This window comes from Musa acuminata, chromosome BXJ2-2 (genome assembly GCF_036884655.1).
Source record: "Musa acuminata AAA Group cultivar baxijiao chromosome BXJ2-2, Cavendish_Baxijiao_AAA, whole genome shotgun sequence".
Classification (NCBI taxonomy): domain Eukaryota; kingdom Viridiplantae; phylum Streptophyta; class Magnoliopsida; order Zingiberales; family Musaceae; genus Musa; species Musa acuminata.
The window spans coordinates 29,284,217-29,304,909 of record NC_088339.1 but is presented as its reverse complement, the minus strand read 5'-3'; the positions used below and the strand labels follow the sequence as shown (position 1 = coordinate 29,304,909).

The 20,693-nt window shown below is 40.0% G+C and overlaps 2 protein-coding genes and 1 pseudogene across 2 annotated transcripts; 2 read left to right on the top strand and 1 right to left on the bottom strand.

Moving 5' to 3' along the window:
* The first annotated feature begins 6,701 nt into the window (after positions 1–6,701).
* Positions 6,702–9,433, top strand: LOC135605898 (probable trehalose-phosphate phosphatase 6). The gene is made up of 11 exons (XM_065096491.1): positions 6,702–7,170; positions 7,258–7,398; positions 7,510–7,581; positions 7,670–7,768; positions 7,879–7,932; positions 8,194–8,295; positions 8,378–8,455; positions 8,577–8,646; positions 8,724–8,794; positions 8,909–9,001; positions 9,102–9,433. The coding sequence occupies exons 1-11, from the start codon at positions 6,898–6,900 to the stop codon at positions 9,165–9,167; spliced, it is 1,119 nt and encodes a 372-aa protein (XP_064952563.1). The 5' UTR covers positions 6,702–6,897; the 3' UTR covers positions 9,168–9,433.
* A 5,886-nt stretch (positions 9,434–15,319) lies between these two features.
* LOC135605896 (probable mitochondrial adenine nucleotide transporter BTL3) lies at positions 15,320–18,682 on the top strand. Its single transcript, XM_065096489.1, has 4 exons — positions 15,320–16,063; positions 17,499–17,802; positions 17,950–18,420; positions 18,514–18,682. The coding sequence occupies exons 1-4, from the start codon at positions 15,585–15,587 to the stop codon at positions 18,580–18,582; spliced, it is 1,323 nt and encodes a 440-aa protein (XP_064952561.1). The 5' UTR covers positions 15,320–15,584; the 3' UTR covers positions 18,583–18,682.
* A 124-nt stretch (positions 18,683–18,806) lies between these two features.
* On the bottom strand, positions 18,807–20,693 carry LOC135605897 (transcription factor MYB93-like; annotated as a pseudogene).

Here is a 20,693-nt window from a genome sequence, read left to right as displayed (position 1 = left end):
CTCTCTCTCTCTCTCTCTCTCTTGCATTCCAAACAAAAGTTTGATGAATTAAATCATCTGCACTTAACTGATTAATGTCCAACAAAACCAAAATGAATATTATTCTTTAGCAACTTGAACTCCTAGATGATCTTTAAGTTCCATTTTAGTACTTCAGCATGTGGAAAATGTTGGCATTGTAATATAAAAGAAGGTCAAGGACGGAAAGAAAAGAGGTAAAGAAGAGTTCAAGACATGCCCAAGTCACAGAGAAAGCAAACAGCCAATTTGGAATTGGAAATCTTCTGGATCTGCAGTGCTTGTTTTCTGAACTTGCGCATTAAGCAACGCAAAGATCGAGCCATTTTTGAGATCATGTATGTATGATATTTGGGGAGCCTAATTCAACCTTCGATCTCAAAGATCATACATACATGATCTCAAAAATGGCTCTTCTTTCCATCACCGAATCGAATAAAGTTGTTCAGCTCGTGCGGATCCATAAAACGACCCATGTTTCTGTCATCAGCACATCTTCAGTTGATTAGTTCCAAGCTGAGACGTGAACGAAAAGAATGGCGAAGGAAATGAAAGCATGAAGAATCAGAACCTAACATCGAACGTGATGTTTGAATAGAGGACTAAGCATGGCAGCAAAGGACGTAGATTCATCTTGTTTCTGAGGTCTGAGTTCAATGCAGAAATGCCAAGATTCCAGCTTGCATGGATTGGGAACTCACATGTCTTTTCCCTCAAAAGATTCTAAGCACGACTCTACCTACTGTTTTCCTGAGAATCAAACTACGCTTTCTCATCAAAAAGCATTAAAGCGCTTCCACTTAGAATCAAATGATACTTTCTATTACTAAACTTTCAGGCTTGCTCTTCGTGGTCTTAGATATTCGTATGCTTGTAGCTGATGATGAGCCTTAACATCGGAGCTCAAGTAATCCTAAGTTAAAGAAATCTAGGAGGTATCTATCGTATGGTGCCTTCTTGCTTAGATTACTCAAGTTTAGCGTAAGGGATATTTTGGTATGGAAGCACAGAGAAATGAATTGGTAAGAAGATTCCACGTACCGGGATGTTTGAAGCAGGATCAATAGAGTCCATAAAATATCTTGTTCCTCAGATGAACTATTCGTTTCTGAAATGGCCTGTGTGGAGATTAACAACTGTTCTTTAACTAGATTCTGGTTGTGAGAATAGTCATTAACTAGAAAGAATTGTATTAGTTCTGCTTCATTGTCCGCATGATCTGATGCCGATGATTGATTTGGACATGCATGAGATATGATCAAACTTGATGCACTCTTGACCAAAAGCCGCTTCATATGACCTTTCTCGGTCCCTATGGTTCTGTTTTGAGGAAGAACTTCTTTTCTTGAACAAAGAGGTGAGGTTGTTCATATTTAGACATAGAAGCAGGATATGTTTTGCAAGGCATTCGGGAGATGGATCAAGAATCCCCTGATGAAAATTATTCTGAATTGTCATTTCGAGAGGGAATGATTTCATCATCTGGTGTCACACAAGTTGGTCGGAGAGAATCAAAGTGAATTCAATCAAAAGCCTCTTGGATAGTCCTTTGAGGTGAAGCCACCCAACTCACCAACAAACATGAGGTTCCTGGAGGAAGAAACTCCAAAAGAACTACTTCAATCATATAACTCTGAGAATAAGGCATTCACGGTGGTGCATCTTGTCAGAGAACTTTGTGCAGAAATGCTTGACAGGCTTCGATCATAAGCAACACAGACATCTTCTGTCAGCCAAGCTAGAAAGTTTAGGGTTCTTGGTAGCTCCTCTTCCCTTCAAATAATGCACCCTCTTCCCTTCAAATAATGCACCAGTAATCACCCACCCAGGAAGGTGCAGTATGAAATTTACACGCATACACACACAAAGAGATCTCATGCAAAATTTACCACAGCATTGGATGCCGAGTGATGTGGAAAGCCCATTCACCAATGAAATCAAAGTTTGAACGCTTCAACACCACCAGCTAGTGGCGGATGGAGACCGCAGAAACCGCAGGCCTTAGGGCTTCCTTTTCCGTCGGCACAGTGAAAGCAACACCGCTTCAGTTGTTCTTAGGAACGTAGTGGACTCAACACTAGGGAAATCTGAAGTCAACCTAGAAAGGAACTCAATACAATTGAACTTGTCTGCTGTTCCCCTTTCTAACATGAGTCTGAAAACAATGGTTGCTGATCGACCCTCAGTAGAAGTTGCACACAGTTGTCGATCACTGCAAGTTCTGGACCAAGACATAACCTAACTTTCCACCTCTGTATGAGAATCCTGCCTCGTCCTCATTCGCGGAGAAGCTTCAATGTATCTCACCTAACCTTTTAAAAGCAGGAACTGCATGCTCCAAGGACTCAGAAAGGCCGTCATGATTCCCCTCCTCTTGTGCCTTTACACGTAGAGGAAACTGAACAAGGACGGTGGACGAGAAGTCCATATGGATTGGATGACGGGACATTCACCTTGGAGATATTTGATCATTGGATCCGGAAGTCAAGTGTCAGCTCGGTTCGATCTCTTTTCTCGATCATCGGTTAGTTCCCATGCAACACAGTCTTAAAATTTACGTGCCCTCTTTGTTTCCACAGTGCAGTAAACTTTCTGCAACACATCATGTGAAACCTTTTCTTCTTCCGTGCATGTCATCTTTAATACACATATATGCATATCTGAAAAGACTACATGTACTTCATATTTTGCTCATTTACATCCAATTGGCTTCATATCAAAGCTGCAAGTGGCAGCACTCCGACCGTCAAAAATGGGGTTTGTCTAATCGATCGAGATGTGCGATGCAAAAGTCCAAGTGTACTTTAAAGTTTAATTAGTGCGTAGACACAGATAACGATTGAGTTGTCGTGTAGAGGCAGACTTCACGTGGCATGCTTGTTTTCATATCGAGTCTCTGACTACGACTTTTGACCACCATGACAATTCAATTCATTAAATCCTTCATAAACTATATCGTAGCAGAATCGAAGTGCATGAAGCATTAGATAAAATGGAAGTTCCAAAATCTTACCTTAACGCAAATCCATGCAAAATCTATGAACTAAGTAGCACATCATCGTTACATTCCACGTGATTTCCGTCCGTTCATTTAGTCTTTCGTGTGTTTAGGGTTCATAGCAGTTGGTGGCTTCGATAAAGCTGTGACTGCACATCTCCATGTAATTGCTCTGGTCAATGTAGAGAAGAACGAGAACTGCATGCACTCAACAACACACCACAAGCTCAAAGGTGGCAAAGCTCTGCAAGACAATAAATGGTCCCATCTCCAGAATGCCGATGGCTGCGATAACTACGTTTCTGGCAATGCGGAATGCGGCCACCACCTCTGGAGAACGGACAAGTTATTCTCCATGCATCTCGGTCACTCTTGTGGACATGCCGATAAATCCACGAGAGAGAGAGAGACGGAGATGTCGGAAATCCTGCTTCTCAATTCTGGAGTAGATCTCTGTGCACCGTTAATTAATGAAGAGTTTGACGAAAACAAAAACCACAAGACTTTATCGTATAGTTGTGGATAATTAGGTAGGAAAAGGAGAATAGACAAGCATAAGAAGACGAGGGATAATGCGTTATCTGGTTTCTTGTTGGCCCTTTCGTTTGGCTGGTCAGTATCATGGGCAACTGGTCTTTAATGACATAGACTTACTAATCTGAACAAGCCATTGCTCGGCAAGTACACTACAATGATTAATGTAGGGAGGTCTTTGAACTCTGCATCAGGGATGTTTAAGAAAGAGAGCAGAAACTAGCAAGGAGTTATAGCAATTAATTAGGACAATGCACGAGGGAGTTGGTGACAGATACATCCCTTAACAATCGAGGCTGTCTTTCGATTAGGGTTTTTGTACTAAGACTCCAACAAGATGGAAGACATAATCAACTGAAAGACAAAGTAGGGCTCGCAATAATGGTAGTAGTACTACTACTGCTTGCTGCAGCTTCTTCTCTTTGGAAGTAGTCCAAGTGGTGTTCACTTAAATGCCTGTAGTGCACATCCTTTTTTGGTGCATGCTGCTTTTCTTCAAGATGATTTTATCCATCTTTCAGCTTAACTTTTGACTAAAGAGAGAAAGAACAAAGTTAGGTTGTAATTCAGAAAATAAGAGTGAAACTACTTATTAGTTCTTTTAAAAGAAATTTAAATTACTCGAGAGATTCTTCTGATAAATCAGCCGTCCCCGTAGATGTACTCACTCTATGGTTCCTATATGTGAGCACATGTTCTATTATATATGAACGGTTAATAGGGTTTCTTGTTGTTTTTCTCTTTTTTTATTTAATTGCATTTATTCAAAACATCAGCGATCCTAATCTTTTCTTAATAATTAATTTATCAATTAATCATTATTTGATACATACGGTATCTAAAGAGAGAGAAAAATATTAAAGTCACCCTCCATTTGTCTTTTATTATCAAGTATGAATACTCATCTTTAACATTATAACAAAAAATAAATTATTTTTTTATTAAAAAATTTCTTTCGACCTCAGTTTTTATGCTGATGACACATCGAGAGTTGTACACTTTCATATAAGAGACAAACACCTCAAATTATTCTATATATGTTGAGACCATGTGTTAATAATATTTTTCCTCGTCAAGCAATAAAACCAAAAAAGAAGAAAAAGATAAAACTAAAGTTATCATTTAGAAAATAACGAAAAGATTCGCTCTTTACTACTTCTTTAAATAATAAACTCTTTTCTATCATTTAGAAAACTAAGAATAAATTATTCAACAATATGGAGCCCATAGGTGTGCCCTACGATGGTCCCTATATGTATGTGACATGTGCTTATCAAATATGCCCATTCCTAGAATAAGGTTCCACAATTAGCCCACATTTTCATTGCTAAAAATATGACACAAATAATAGGACATTGTGTCCTGCAGGGATCCAGCTAGCATTTACCTATGCCTTGATAATGATGTCAATTGTTATTGATGTCTTGAAGTCTGATATAATAATTTGAGGAAGACACAATGGTCCCAATACATACAATTTAATGCATGACATAATACAAATTATGATGAGAAGAATTTGTAATTAGATCTTCCATATGTCTTCTTCCAACATTCTCATTTAATTTTTTATTCAAGAAAAATTATAAATTTTAGACAATTTATTCGATAGACAAATAAATCCTTGTGCACAGTAAACTATCTAACCATATTAATCGAGGAGATTAATCGAAGAACTCGAAAAATCCACAAATCCAATTTGATCGTTGGATTGAATATACTTACTTAAGGGTTAAGTTAAAACTAGGAACAACCAATTAAGGAAACCCTTATATGTTGTTTATGGATGGATAATGTATCATTTTAAAATGTTAATAGTAAATAAAATAAAAAATTGATTTTTTTTCTTTGATATATTTAATCTTTAATTTTTTTAATATTTTTATTACATGGTATAATACTAATAATTATCCCGATTGTCAACCGCAATGACTTAAATATTGATCAGATCACTAATTGGTTTTAATATGATAATTGTTTTTAATTAATTAGGATTCAAAACTTGGGTTTAGATAGTATTTATTGGGCATGTCATATCAATATCTAGAGATAATAAAAGATATTATTTGACATGCTTCAACTAACGGTATGTAAAGAAAATATTTTTAGTATAACTTCACTTGCATTGTTTTTCTTCTTCCATATGTGATATTAAATAAAACATTCCTAGCATCCATAATGTCTATATGAAATACTCTATTTTAGGGTCGATGTTCTATATGAAATAAAAGATTGATTCATCGATATTTTTTAGATGTTATGTTCGGGACAAATCAATGTCTCAAAGTTTAATGGAGGGTGATACAGGGAGTCTAGTCAATCCCTATATTATGACATACCATATTAACTTTAGAAAATGATAAAGAACTTATTAAATATAGTTCAAAAATATGACACCTAAAAAAATATATATTCTCATCAAATCGATAATTATAAAAACTAATGCTACATGAAATAATCTTATGAGGTATATCATCATCATTTTGATTATACTAAACGAATAATAAATTTCTTATGGACTTTTGACATCATTAACAAACAACAAATGAGTACTGACTTAACCATCATATGAGCCTTGCAAAATAAATATATGGAAGGTGCAACCATTTATAGGAATGAACTAAGCAAAATATGATATATATATATGTATTTTTTAGATTTCTATTCGCATCCTTTTTGGAAGAACTTACCTTTTTTTTTTTTTTTTTAAGGTGACGAATCGAGTCGATTTCATCAAGTTGTATTGACGACCAAATTTAATCATCCGATTTTAATAACTATACATATATTTGTCCGCACACAAAAAAGAAAATGACAAGTGGATTTTTTTTTATTTTTCTTTTTCGAGGAAAGAAAAGAATACTGCCAAAACAAAATCCAATGGATTCTTAAACCAAAACGGAAGCTGCTGAGAGCCGCGGGAGGTGACGCGGCGGGCCCGTGCTGGTCATCAAGATTCGGGCCTCGCATCGTCCTCCTCGTGCTGTCGCGCGCCACCTGGAGCCAGCAGCCTGCTCGGCCACGGCTTCCTCCCTTCGGGCCCCACACCCCCACCCCAAAGGCCGTTTTGCGCGTTCTTTGTCCGTTTCCGGTCTCGAGCCTTATATAAACCTCGCGTCGCTTCCCCCCCCCTTCCGCCAATCTCCATAGAACACCTGCTCCGAGCTCTCATCTTCTCCCTGCTACTCTTCTCCCTCCGCCAAGAAGAAGAGCGAAGGATCTTGACCTTCATCTTCTCAGATTTCCATTCTCCAAACTCTCATCTTCTCAGATCTCCATTCTTCTCGTCACTTCAACAACAACAACTCCCAACTCACATACAGGGGAGAAGCAGAGCGGCGCAAGACGAGATGACGAAGCAGAATGTGGTCATGCAGGAGGAGCCAGCCGTCGCGGTGGCCGCTGCAGCGCCAACTCGTCCTGTCAGCGGCGGAGCTAATCATGCCAGGTACAAGAAGTTTCTGAGCCGGCCCGATCTCAGCAGCGGCGGCGGCGGCGGTGGGAAGACCGGTTCTTGGATCGAATCGATGAAGGCCTCGTCTCCCACCCACGTCAAGTCGGCGGCGGCGCGCGCAGTCTCCTCGTTTGCTTCCCATGACGAGCAAGACTACGACGGATGGATGGTGAGTGTGGTTGCTGCTTGATCTTGGTCCGGCGTAGCCATTGATGCTTACTGACGACGGTGCTGGTTTGCGGGAACTCGCACGCAGAAACTGCATCCGTCGGCGCTGGACGACTTCGAGGTTCTCGCGGCCGCGTCCAAGGGGAAGCAGATCGTCATGTTCTTAGACTACGATGGGACTCTGTCGCCCATCGTCGACGACCCCGACCGTGCCTTCATGTCCGACGAGGTGAGTTCTTCGGATCCCCTGGCTCTGCTTCCGTTGCTCTCTGTGTTGTCCCTTGTTCCACTGTTTCTTCTGTGGAACGGAGGCACTAAGGAACTCCTCCTTCTGAAGCAGATGAGGGAAGCAGTAAGAGAGGTGGCAAGACAGTTTCCAACAGCTATCGTGAGTGGGAGGTGCACAGAGAAGGTACATTTCTGCTTCTACTCAACCGTAAGAATGAGATCAAGCTCTTCTATTCCTTTCTGTCGATAACAATTGCTTTGTCAATGATCAGGTCACTAGCTTCGTAGAACTGTCAGAATTGTACTATGCCGGGAGCCATGGCATGGACATCAAAGGTCCCAACGATGGGCCTCAGCACCTAAAAGCTAAGGTGGGTCTCCCTCTCTTTCATGGCAAGCTCAACAACCAGTAGCTACATCTCTCTCAACGATACTATAGGAGGCTAGTCTCTTAGCCCCGATGTCATCTTTGTTGGTGCAGGCAGAGAATGTTTTATTTCAACCAGCCAGGGACTTCCTTCCCATGATAGATGAGGTGAGTTCCAATCTCCAAAAGTTGATTCTGCACCGCTTCTTAGAGTATCTGCAAGGACACACGAAACTATTTGGTTTGCTGTTCTAAATGAAACTCTACATCAAAGCACTTGATTATTTTACTGCGTCCAAAAAGTTGCAGGCACTATATATGATCTGTTTGATTCATTGTTTCCATGTTGAACTTGGAAGAATTCCATAGTCATTGGACTGAAAGCTGCACTCACCAAATAGTACTTATCTGTACATTGCCTTCTTGAAGGTTTACAAGCGTTTGGTAGAGACAACAAAGTGCATCCCTGGCTGTAGGGTGGAGAACAACAAGTTCTGCCTATCTGTTCACTTTCGGTGTGTTGATGAAAAGGTAAACATATGACAGTATAGGAAGAGACACATGCAAATTCCTGTGTCTCACAGTAAGTCATTTGATCTTGGTTTGGTTGCAGAAATGGTGTTTACTAGCTGAAAAGGTCAGGTCAACGATCACAGATTACCCTAAACTCAGACTCACTCATGGAAGGAAGGTAGAATCCCAAGTTCACCAGTTCTTTCTTTGTCTCTTCTACCAAGTATTTTGCCATAATTCATGTTTGGAAACTCTGTTACTGTAAACATGACTTGGTTTGATTGCTGCTCAAATGTTAGGTGTTGGAGATTCGCCCAAGCATCAAGTGGGACAAGGGGAAGGCCCTCGAGTTTCTTTTGGAGTCTCTTGGTAAGCTCTAATGGCCATTAAACTGCATTCTTCCATCAGTTCAGCATACCGTTGCTCATCAACCTTTTGTTACCCAGGATATGATGGCTACAATGATGTATTTCCATTGTACATAGGAGATGATCGTACCGACGAAGATGCTTTCAAGGTATTATGATGTTTTTTTTAATCTTCGTTAGATTGGATATCAATCATAGTGAACAATTCATAGATTTGATTTTGGATTGAGTAAAACATATATTGTCTTGTATTGTCTTTTCAGGTTTTGCAAGATAGAGGACAAGGCTTTGGCATTCTTGTTTCAACGATTGCAAAGGAAACAAATGCCTCTTTTTCTCTGAGAGAACCAGCTGAGGTGAGTAGCAAACTCTGACTTAGGCTATCATTTTTTTGCTCTACTTTTGACGACAGATCTATAGGCTAATATAATTGTTCTGAATGTTTTCGATAAATAGGTTCTCAAGTTTCTGCGACGCATAGTGGAGTGGAAGCAAATCTCTATGGAGGAGTGCAGGGTGTAAAAATGTGTTCAGAGTGTTGTTCAATGTAAAGCAATTCTCATGGATAATTTTGGTCCATCATTAAGAAAAGAAAATTCAGAGCAGTTTCTTCTTTTTTCTTTTTTTGATGATGTCTCCAATCTGGTTGTGGGCTTGAAACCATTATTAACTGGATTTCTTGCCGCATCTTGTGACTTGTTTAAGTGGAATCATGTAGCCATTTTTAGTGTACAAAATGAGCAGATAGCAATAATTAACTTTGCAGAGCTTTCTCTCATGCAATTTCATTTTTAGTGTACAATAATGCAGCTGCAATATTTCTTTTGTGAAGTCGAGATGATGGCATATGAAGATGAGCAATCCAAATGTTCCCATGTTCTGAGTAACACAATCATACTGCTTCAGATGAGAAGCATATTTCATCTTTGATCATGTAAATGTTCTTATGGAATGTAGAATATATGCAGAAACAGTTGCTAGAAACATGGAAATCAGCTGCTGAGCATGAGGGCTGAATCGATGGTTTATCATTGGCATCAAAAAGATATCACAAGTAACTTCAAGAATGAAAGCATCCAATCTTTTGCGGTGTAGCCAAATTACACTTGATGATGGATGATCCATGGAGACTAATGTTATTATCACCAAATCTTTTTCTTCTGAAACTTGAAGCCACCTGATGGGATTTAGATTCATTTGTTATCCTTTTTGCTTTGCTCTAAACTTCAGTCTTGCATGCATCAGCTGAAAGAACTCAAACATACCAACTTAACTCAGGGCTAGCAATCAAAGTAAATGCGGAGAAGAGACAACATTTTGTTCTCTTTCCTTTAGAATTCAACGTGATGATAAAGGAGATCTTGCTTGACCTTTGCAGATCTTATTTTGTCATAGCAAAAAAAAAAAGACAAATTTTCCATAAAAAGATGAAAAGATTTTTACATGTTCTGTATCTACATTTGCAGAGGTTGCTCAGATAGAGAACAGCAGATATATGGATGAAGTTTTTGTCAATGTATTTACATACATCTGTCATCAACTGACACACAGATGTGATATACACAAAAGTTCACTGCAAATTCTCAAGATCCAAAACATACTACAACATCCTGATATGCATACCCGAGGTTCCAACCAATTGGACACTGTATACTTGGAGAAGACCATGCTCCTGAAAGAAAGAAGAACATTGGGCAATGAAGCAAAAAGAAGACCTTTCCATGACAAGAACAGCCATTGTTGATCCAGTCAATAGAAACTGCTCCAACCAGTGCCACCTTTGATCCCAATCAACAACCATCACAGAAGAAGCTGACACATTGACATACTGCAGTAGCCTCCTTTCAGCACCGGGAACTCTGGGTATCTTTTAGTTAGGCCATGAAAGTTCTACACTTGACCACTAGCAAAGTAGCCAGCCCTTGACTGAGTGAGGAGGTGGAATCCACTCTAAGCCTTCTAATGGAGCGACACCTGACTCTTTTCCAGGCCTCTCATGCGTGGAAAGATGGCGCCCACCGCTTTCAACCCATGATTGAAGCCTCAGCTGGAACAAAGAGGCCATGGGAGCTCAAATTATTGGAGGCAGAGAAGCTCCAATGGCAGCAGGTGGTCGCCATCATTAACCCACTCAGACCAGCTGTAAGAACAAGGTTGAAGAAAGAAAAGGGAAAAAGATGCTCATCCTTAAAGAGTTCAGACAAGCTGCATGTCATGCCTGCAAAACCAACTTCGATTATTCTACCCCAAACTGGATTTGAAAGAAGAAGGGGTTGATTCATATATCAGTGGCGACCACGGAATGGTTGGAAAAGACAAGTGTATCAGTTGATTCATACATCAGTGCAGCCTCAAAGGCGAAGCCGCCTTCTACTAAGATCCTTTCCTCAGTTCTTGATCACAAAACCTCCACCTGCAAAGCCAGAGAGGGGGTCGTAAGATTCATCGCATTCCGATGCTCTACTAATATGACATGCCCAGCATGGCTGCCTCTTGCCAATGAGACGAACCTCATCGCAAGTTTGGGCCGCCAAATACGGCCCATTTAGCCTGAGAATAAATTGCTACAAAGACACGATGCAATAATTCAAAATTAAGCACCGAAAAGAACGCGGGAAAACAAGACCCTTCCGTAGGAAGGATACCGACGCATTCAACCCCGCTTAAGTTACGACCATCGAGCCAGCATGCTACTTCATGCTCTCCAACTCCGCCTATCCTGTTGGAAGTCGTCCATTAAGTCGTGGGAACGAATAAGTTTCGAAGGTAGCACCGGAGATGGCTAGGAAGGAACATGAAGTGCTTCTCCCTCCGGTCGTCGCCGCCGCCGCCGAGGGAGCCAGAACTACCGGCGATCCCTCTTGTTTGTTTTTTTGCGATTTAATGGGCTCTTCGAAAAACCCCAGTCATCCAGGGAGAAATCGATAAGTTTCCGGCGTATCCGAGGAGGAGAATGGATTTTCTCGGAGGAGTGGAGGTAATCCTTCGTCTTGATCTGAGGGTGTTGCTCGTTCTCCTTTTCTGGGTCTTTGTTTCCAATGGAGGAGGCATTGGTAATGAGGGTCGAGTGGCAATTCTAGGGTAAGTAGGAATTCCTCTTAGTTAAATTCTCTGCGTTTTCAGTTGATTGGAACCGCGTAGAGTGAGAAGAACGGCAAATAGATTGTGAATAGCGGAAGCTATATGAAGTTTTGACTGAAAGATCTTATCATATTGTATCTATTGAACTTCTTTGTGATACATACACGTATGCCTTTTTTTATTTATTTATGAAATTAACCTATATATTTTACAAATAAGCTTATTAATTATGACTATGTGAAACATGAAACATATATATGTCCATGCATGTGATACATTTATCACAAATGCTTCAGGAAAATTATCTACTGATCTTTGTACTTTACCGATTTTGTTTAGCTTATGGCAACTTTTGTTGGAGGTTATGATATAAGTTTTCTATTTTCATTTGGTTGTCTTTTCTACAAGGCTACAGTCTGTCTAACCACCATAGAGTGTAGAAGTGTGTTACTTGATTTTTTAATATATTTACTTCTTTTTCACGATTAAAAAATTGCTAAGTTTCTCAAATTCACAACCAACTGGAAAGATTCATTCAGAAATGACTTGTGGTTATTCTCATTGAACCAGATTATAAATTTTCCAGGTACACACAAGTGAATTTTTTTTGGGTATAAACACTGCTGTTTTGATTAAAGAATTGCAAGACTAATCTTAAGAACAGTTTGTTAGTTTAGTGTGATCTTTCTCTCCTTTAAATCATTTATACTAAATACTCAAAAAATGGACTTAGAAATGTCCAGCATTTGTAATGAGTTCAATCCTACAACAAAGATGATGTTATTTGACAGTTTATTTGCTAGTTCTCTAGTGTTCTTTAAATTCGTTACATGATGTTACCAGAAACTAATATCAAGCTGCCACCAAAAGAAGGGTTTTGTATTTTAGTCTTTCATCCTTGATCATGTCAAAAGATAATTAGCAAACATTTCTGACCAAACAGTAATAACGGATGTTGTTTAATCAGATCAGGACCTTGACTAGATTCTATGATCTAGAATGTCAATTAAGAAGTTTTAATTTATTCTAACTTATCTCACGTCCGAGCTGGTAGTGGTTATCATGGCCATGATGCCCAGGATGAAGAGTTTACTTTTGGTCTTTAAGCTTCTTCCATTTAGCAGTTTCTGGATATGTAAGGCATTTGTTCTGGTTTCACTCCATTCAGTAGGCCTCGGAAAATTGGAGAAGGTCTAAAAGGTGCTGATATATGGTTGAGTTTTTCTGATATTGGGTAGCTGAATGGAGTGACATACATGGTTTTTAGATCTGGAGCTATCAGCCAAATGTTAGTGTTCGAAAATTAACATAATTCTTAGCGTTGCAATTAAGCTATAGCCTAAGCATTTGTTTGATGAAAGATAAATGAATGTGCAAATGATGTTTATGACAATTATTTTTGACAAAGATTACTGTTTATCATATTTCAAGTTTTTGCTGGGATCAGCTGAACCAGTGCCTCTGTTGGTGAGAGTTTGTTTAGAATGATGGTCAAGAGGTAGTGATTGGATTTCAGAAGGGCCTTTTCAGTTGGTTCTTTGAAGTCTTCCTGAAATATAAGAGACGGATTTGGCCCAGATGAGATTCATTACACTTGGTTATGTTCATGGGTTGTTTTAGTAGGGTTAGATGCATTTCAGGTGCTGAAGGAAATTGTCAGGAATTTGTCATATCCCATGCTCTATTGATTGTTGAAGTAATGAAATTAAAAGCACCTACAAAAGTTAAGATATTTGGTTGGAGAACCTTGAAGGGAAGACTACACACCCAACTTTTATTCTATATATTGAAATCAATGTCAACTCTGCATGCATTTTGGTGCCTCCAGTGAGGAAATTGATGAGCACCTTTTTACATGTCCCTTTGCAGTTGTGGCATGAATGAAGATAATGGTTTTTTGGGGAAACTAATGATTACCATCCTCTCTCGAGAATGCCTTAACCTCTTGTCACTCTGTGCCAAAAAATGACTATAATCTGGACAGAAATTTTTTTTGGATAGACTTGGATTGTTTGATCCAGGATAGGAAGAATCTTCGAATAAAAATTGATGGTTCTTCTTTTTCACAATTTTGAAAAGATGGTGAATCTTTAGGAAATTTTTTCTAAGAACATAGTTTTATCACACACTCTTACTATTCACATGAGACAGCAGCTCTCCCAAACCTACCTTTCATATTTCTTTTTCTATTGCTTTGTATTATGCTTTTACATATTCTATTTTTAAAAAAAATTAGGTTGTTCTGAATCCTGTTTCATCGAAAAATAAAAATCAATTACTCTAATTATACTTGTATGATCCTTGGGTTAGAGAAGTATTCCATATTGCAGTTGCTTAATGTGATACTTGCGATTGATAGCCATACCTATTTTGTTTTTAATATGTGTTATAAATTTTTGTGCTAGATGTAGATTAGTCCAAATTGTTTATTAGAAGATTTACTATGTATCAGTTTATTTGGTAATTTAGTATGAAACATTGTGCGAAAGGAAAGTGAATGATTTTGGTTCAGGTTGAATGTATATTTTATTTTAATTGAATTCGATAGATCATCTGTAGAATAATTCCTTATTTGATTTTAATGCCAACGTGATATAATCAGACTTGGTTGTGATGAGACCTTGTGACATTTTGAACTTTATAGGATGCTTTATTCGCTTTGGTATAAACTGATAGGTAGACTATGCGATTTTCTTATCCACATGAACATCCATTTTTGTTGATCAAATTGCTCATGCCAATGACTCCTAGTCTTAGGGGTTGAAGTATATGATGTGTGTTGAGTTGAAGGATAATTTAGGCACTCAAGAAGCAGGACAATATTTGCAAAAAACCAAATTTATCAGTCGAAATATTGCATCAAAACTTGTTTATCTTTGAAAATGCTTACCTATACTGGCTATCGTCCATAAATCATAATGTGCTTTTTGTACTTGCACAAGTAGACATCTTCTTATTCTGGTGCTAGAAGAATCGCATGGCCTCATTCTGTTCTGATATGTTAAAGGCAGCAGATTCGATCCTGACAGAGGCATGAGAGAATAATGGAAATATGCTACAATGACTTGCAACCAAGGAAAGCAGCTCAAAATTCGTATTCTAGTTGATCAAGATGCACTAGGAAGTTATTCTAAATGACAGGTATGTATGCATATTCGGGCATATGCCCTCTCGTTGCCATCATTCAACTGCCAGTTTTTTTTAGAAGAGTATAGACTTGAGATGTCGATTTTGTATGGCTTCACGGCTTCAAAGTTCATCATCTTATTCTGGAATATGACTCGGGGGTTTTCTTGATGCAATTTTCTGCTGTCATCTTCCCAAAGCTTATGCCCATGGTTCATCATGGCAACCTAAGTTGCAAATAGATATAAACGGCAGGAGTCTTTAATTAATATTAAATGGGGGCAACTAAGTTGCAAATATATATATATATATATATATATATATATATATATATATAAAGTGTCGAATGTGTTATTTGAAACTCAGAAAGGATGGATACGGAAAGCCGTACATCAAAATAAAAAAGGGGCCCACCTTGGTCATCATAGTTAACGATGTCCAACTTCCGATCCATAAAAAAAACAAAAAAGAAAAATCCACGTGTGCAATGTCAGGTTCCTCAAAACTAGTGGGATCGAACGCCAGCGGAACCCAAAAGGCCTCTTTTGCCACTACCATCTCCATTTCGCCCCGAGCATATTCGCCTCTCCATGACTCTTCTTCTCGAACGCTTACATTGCTCAACACACTCCCACGTCTCCCCGCTTCCTACCTTCTCCAAATCTTGACCCTTTCCCTAGAAATACATTCTGAACTCTGTAGCTTCTCCCATCTGTTCTCCCTCTCGTCGCGATGCCTGGCACGGAGGTCCGCTTCCACGCCGCCATCCTTCCTCGCATCCGCCTCCCGGATGAGCGATGCGTTCCACCCCTCTTCGCCGACGGAGGTCGCCTCTTCCTTGAACCCTGTGTCCCAGATTCCGCAGTGACGATGCCGGTTAGATTGTGCCGTTCCTGCGGAAAGCCGGCTCCTTTGGGCGGGATCAGGTGGGGAGGCGCTGTCGGGGACTGTTTCCTGTCGGTGAGCTTGTCGGTGAAAGGAAGCGAGGGTTTCGTGCGGGAGTCCGCGGGGTTCCTTGGGAAGGAGGTGAGGAGGTCGGAGGAGGCGGCATGGGAAGGGAAGGATGATGGCGTAATGGTGGTTTTGGAGGAGCATGAGAAGAACAGGATTAAGAACGAGAATATGAATGGTAGAGTGCAGGGGGTGGGAGCCGGTGCAATGAACACCACCAAGCATCTCTGGGCTGGAGCTGTCGCCGCTATGGTTTCGAGGCACTGTGAAGCGCATTTCTTTGTTTTATGTTTGATTCATTATCATTAGTTCCTCTTTTTAATAGAACTATATCGCAAACAAGCTACTTTATTTTATTCTTCATCAATATATTTTTATTCTCATCCGTTTCTGCTGCTAATTGTCAGCTTTTTATAGGGCCTACTGAAGGAACATAATTTGGCATATATCAGTGAGTTGAGATGGCTACTGTTTTCCTTCGAGTAATAATAGTGTTGTTTGTCAAGACTTAGTGAAAAAATAAAAAATGTGTGTTTCTGAGAATTCTATTTCCTTATTGGTAAGTTCCAATTAGAGGAGGGATTACTACATTGCGAAACACCAGAAAGATTGAAGGATAGTAACAAATTCTTAAAAAATTGAACCACTAGCATGCTTGGTTCTGAGAATCACAATACCATTATACATTCAACAAATTAGGTTACTTTAGGTTACTTTTTAATTTGTTGTTATCAAGAATGTCTCTATCCTGATGGACAAGTATGTGGTGGCCTTTCTATGATTTTTCAGATCTTTAGGTACTTCTAGGAATGTGGAGGCTTTTGGATTGCTACCAAAATCTATTTGGTTCCTTGTTGCACTTTGATTTATTTGAATAGTTGAAATATCTTCCACCAATTTGGACTCAATAACTACAAGTAATCTCTCATACATGCAGTAAAACGCATACAAATTTTGTCTTATTTTATTCTTTCCAGTTCTGGAATTGAGATTTATCCTAATTGGTAGATAAGAGCTTAAAGTAAATGAGAATGAGAAATTATAGTGATTGCGACCCCTTTCTTTTATCATGCTCGTATATTATTTGTTAAGTCTTTTTTTGCTGTAAACCATGATTTTGAATATGCTTCTATCTTTTACTACTATATACCAAGCATACTGCCAATATTATTTACTGGTCTGATCAGATTTTTTTGACTTTGAAATGATATCTAATGTTATTTTTTGGTTTGTCAGTTTCAGATCCTGTACTTGATGAAACTTAAAATTCTTGTCTTATATATAACATTGTTTAGTATAAGAATTTTGTGATTCAGATCCCACCGTATCACCATTTATCTTCTTTTTCTCGTATACAAATTTTTGGACCTTGTTCATGACTTTACTCTCTCCTATTGAGCTGCCCTTCAGAAACAGTAGTTAACTTATGAGGACTAGTTAGAGTGGGACATTATGACATCTCATATATTGATATTGTGGTGTATCAGGACCTTTGTTGCTCCTCTTGAGAGGCTAAAGTTGGAATATGTAGTTTGTGGTGAACAGAGCAATCTATTTGCACTCCTCATATATTGATATTGTGGTGTATCAGGACCTTTGTTGCTCCTCTTGAGAGGCTAAAGTTGGAATATGTAGTTTGTGGTGAACAGAGCAATCTATTTGCACTCCTCATGTATTGATATTGTGGTGTATCAGGACCTTTGTTGCTCCTCTTGAGAGGCTAAAGTTGGAATATGTAGTTGGTGGTGAACAGAGCAATCTATTTGCAGTCATTCACAAAATTGCAACGACACAAGGGTTGAAGGGCTTCTGGAAAGGGAACTTTGTCAACATTCTTCGTACTGCTCCTTTTAAAGCGATTAACTTCTATGCATATGATACATATAGAAAGCAGCTTCTCAAACTATCTGGAAATGAAGAAACAACAAACTTTGAAAGGTTTCTTGCGGGGGCTGCAGCTGGCGTTACTGCAACAATTCTTTGCATACCGATGGACACGGTATGTATAAATTGTTTATTTCTTATTCCTTGGTTTGAAGATAATTTTAATGTTTTTGCTGATATATTTAGAGTGCTTGCATCGGAGTTTTAGATACAGAATGTGCCAGTGTTTTTATATTTAAGCCTTGAAAATTTAAAATTTCAGATACGAACGAAGATGGTAGCTCCCGGAGGGGAAGCCTTGGGAGGTGTCATACGTGTTTTCCGTCACATGATCGAAACCGAAGGATTCTTTTCTCTTTACAAGGGGCTTGTGCCGTCTCTCATAAGCATGGCACCTTCAGGTGCAGTCTTCTACGGCGTGTACGATATACTGAAGGCAGATTATCTGCGGTCACCGGAAGGGAGGAACAGGTTGGCTTTAATGAAACGACAACAAGGTGAGGAAGTGAATGCCTTTGATCAACTGGAGCTGGGACCGGTGAGGACTTTGCTCTACGGGGCCATTGCCGGTGCTTGTGCTGAGGCTGCCACATACCCGTTTGAAGTGGTGAGGCGACATCTACAGATGCAGGTTCAAGCAAACAAACTGAATGCCTTTGCCACGTTTATGAACATAGTTGACAAAGGTGGTGCCCCGGCACTGTATGCCGGCATGATTCCTAGCTTGTTACAGGTACTTATCACCAGTATGTGTGTGTGTGTGTGTGATCATTGCTTCATATTTTTATGGTGATCTGTAATGATCGAGGTGTCTTTTCTTTCCCAGGTACTGCCATCTGCTTCCATTAGCTATTTCGTCTACGAGTCTATGAAGATAGTGCTGAAGGTGGAATGAGCATATTGGAGGGGTGATTAATTGTTTCTTCTGTTTTTTCTTTGTATTTTTTCCGAGCTCAAATAAACTATAAACCCTGGAATCGAATTGCTCACCATCATGTGATCAGATTAAACCATGACGTGCCACAACAGGGCCGAATGATCCTACCAACCGGGCAATGTGGCTGCCTATAATAAATATACAGGTGTTGAATCAACATGCCGTCCGTTGTTCCTTTACTTCTACTGTTATGAATCAATTAGCAATCAAAATATTGCCGTGAAGTGCGAATCCAACACCAACCTCGATCTCTTATCATAAGTGGTTTACAGTACAAGTGCATGGGACGACGCACACTAAGAACCCGCTGCTACGGAAAGGGAAGCGACAAAGAGATCAACTCAACTCAGTCGTAGAGAGGATCATCTGGCCAAATTGAAGGAGCTACACCGTGACTAAAAGTGCTACAGACAGCTTCATTGCTCCATGAGGCATCGTGAAGAGGGGGGAGAGTTGGTGAAGAAACCATGGATGTCATCATGTCTTCTCCCTTCCTGTCATTGATCAGCGGGTGCTCGAAACTGCGTGACGTTCCAAGCAAGTTCTGGTGGAGAGCGGGGGAGCCAAACAGCGGTGAAGGGCAAGGAGAAGGGAGAGAAGAGGGCCAGGGCATGGGTGTGTTTGCCAATTCCATGGGTTCCATTTCGGAGATGATGATGCTATTGCTGCTACCGCTAGTTACTACTGGTGTTGCAGACTGGAGAAGGTAGTCCAGGAACTGTAGCTTAGCCAGCTTAATAGCCTCTGCCTGTAGATGACCTCCATAGTCGTCCCACGATGATCTTTCCATGATTTCTTTGTGACTTGCGAGAGCTAAATGTGGTAGCAGGCAGGCAAAGAGTTCTGTGCTCGTCCGGTAGGTCATCGGATCGGTGCTCGTACAGATCGGCTTCTTCTTCTTCTTCAGGGAGTTCCAAAAGTTCTTTATGTCATTGTCAGTGCGGCCCGGGAGGTGTGCGGCGATAGTCGACCACCTAAGGAAACAAGAAGAAAGAGGCGAGCCTTACGTTCGATGTTTGGAATCCAGGCGACCTAAGGCAGGGTTGTGGAGCTGAGGTTGTACCTGTTGCCATGGATGGAATGGAGATGAAGAACGGTGTTCTCTTCTTCTGGGGACAACTTTCCTCTCTTGATATCTGGTCGTAAGTAGTTAGTCCATCGAAGCCTGCAGCTCTTGCAACATCTATTGAGTCCTGCACAAGAAGCACGCATTTATCTTCAGTATATATACATACGTTGATAGAATATATAGAGAGAGGACCAGCTAGTTTGGGGAGGGTTTTCCAGCTTCCATGGCCATGGTTCTGGATGAACTGGATGAGCTTTTGGTCCTCCTCAGAGGTCCAGGAACCCTTCTTGAGATCATTCCCACCGCAGCATGGAGATCTTCCCATTCTTCCTTGCTCCAATGCTCAACTATTCCTTGCACTTGAAGTCGGCCATTTATACACCCTGTTCGCCTGGATCAACATCAAGCAATCGGTTGAATCTAAATAGCAGCTCTCCATTGCCACAGCAATTGAGTTCATGCATGCATGCGACGTTCAGAGGTCGCTTCCGTTGACGGGAAAAAGAGTCAAAAGGGCACAGGGCTAATTGCTGTTGTGAGAGTCCATTGTTTCATCAACTTGCAATCACAATCTTAAGGACATCGATCATTGCATCAGCTCTCAATAATAAAGACAACACACCCATTAATGGAGGGAGTGATACAAGCAGCATCGAAACCCGTTAGACCAGAACACGAGACATATCCTGCTGTTGCTTGAAAGGAGAAGGCCAGGGTAGGTTTGAGAGTGCTGACTTGAGAAGATGAACATGATCACTGCCACAATCAGGAGGCGGCTAATGTGATCGTCCAACTAAATATTAAGAAAATGTTCATGTGTAAGATGAAGGTTAAGATAGTATGAGTCTGACGTTCAAATCAAATCAAGCCACATATGAAAATAGGATACTCTTAAAAGATAGTGGTGTACAATATATGAACTCAACCTTTGGCATTGTATCGGTGTCTGATCTCCAATTACGGTGAGCTTGTAAATGTTCGTCACCGAAACAAAGAAAGA

What these genes read in the sequence shown, in the direction of transcription:
- LOC135605898 (XM_065096491.1), top strand. Translation starts at nt 6,898, where the DNA reads ATGACGAAGCAGAATGTGGTCATGCAGGAGGAGCCAGCCGTCGCGGTG. An exon ending in AAGACTACGACGGATGGATG is followed by an intron (nt 7,171 to 7,257) that starts GTGAGTGTGGTT and finishes ACTCGCACGCAG; the next exon opens with AAACTGCATCCGTCGGCGCT. An exon ending in GTGGGAGGTGCACAGAGAAG is followed by an intron (nt 7,582 to 7,669) that starts GTACATTTCTGC and finishes GTCAATGATCAG; the next exon opens with GTCACTAGCTTCGTAGAACT.
- LOC135605896 (XM_065096489.1), top strand. Translation starts at nt 15,585, where the DNA reads ATGCCTGGCACGGAGGTCCGCTTCCACGCCGCCATCCTTCCTCGCATC. An exon ending in GTCGCCGCTATGGTTTCGAG is followed by an intron (nt 16,064 to 17,498) that starts GCACTGTGAAGC and finishes GTGGTGTATCAG; the next exon opens with GACCTTTGTTGCTCCTCTTG. An exon ending in TTTGCATACCGATGGACACG is followed by an intron (nt 17,803 to 17,949) that starts GTATGTATAAAT and finishes TTAAAATTTCAG; the next exon opens with ATACGAACGAAGATGGTAGC.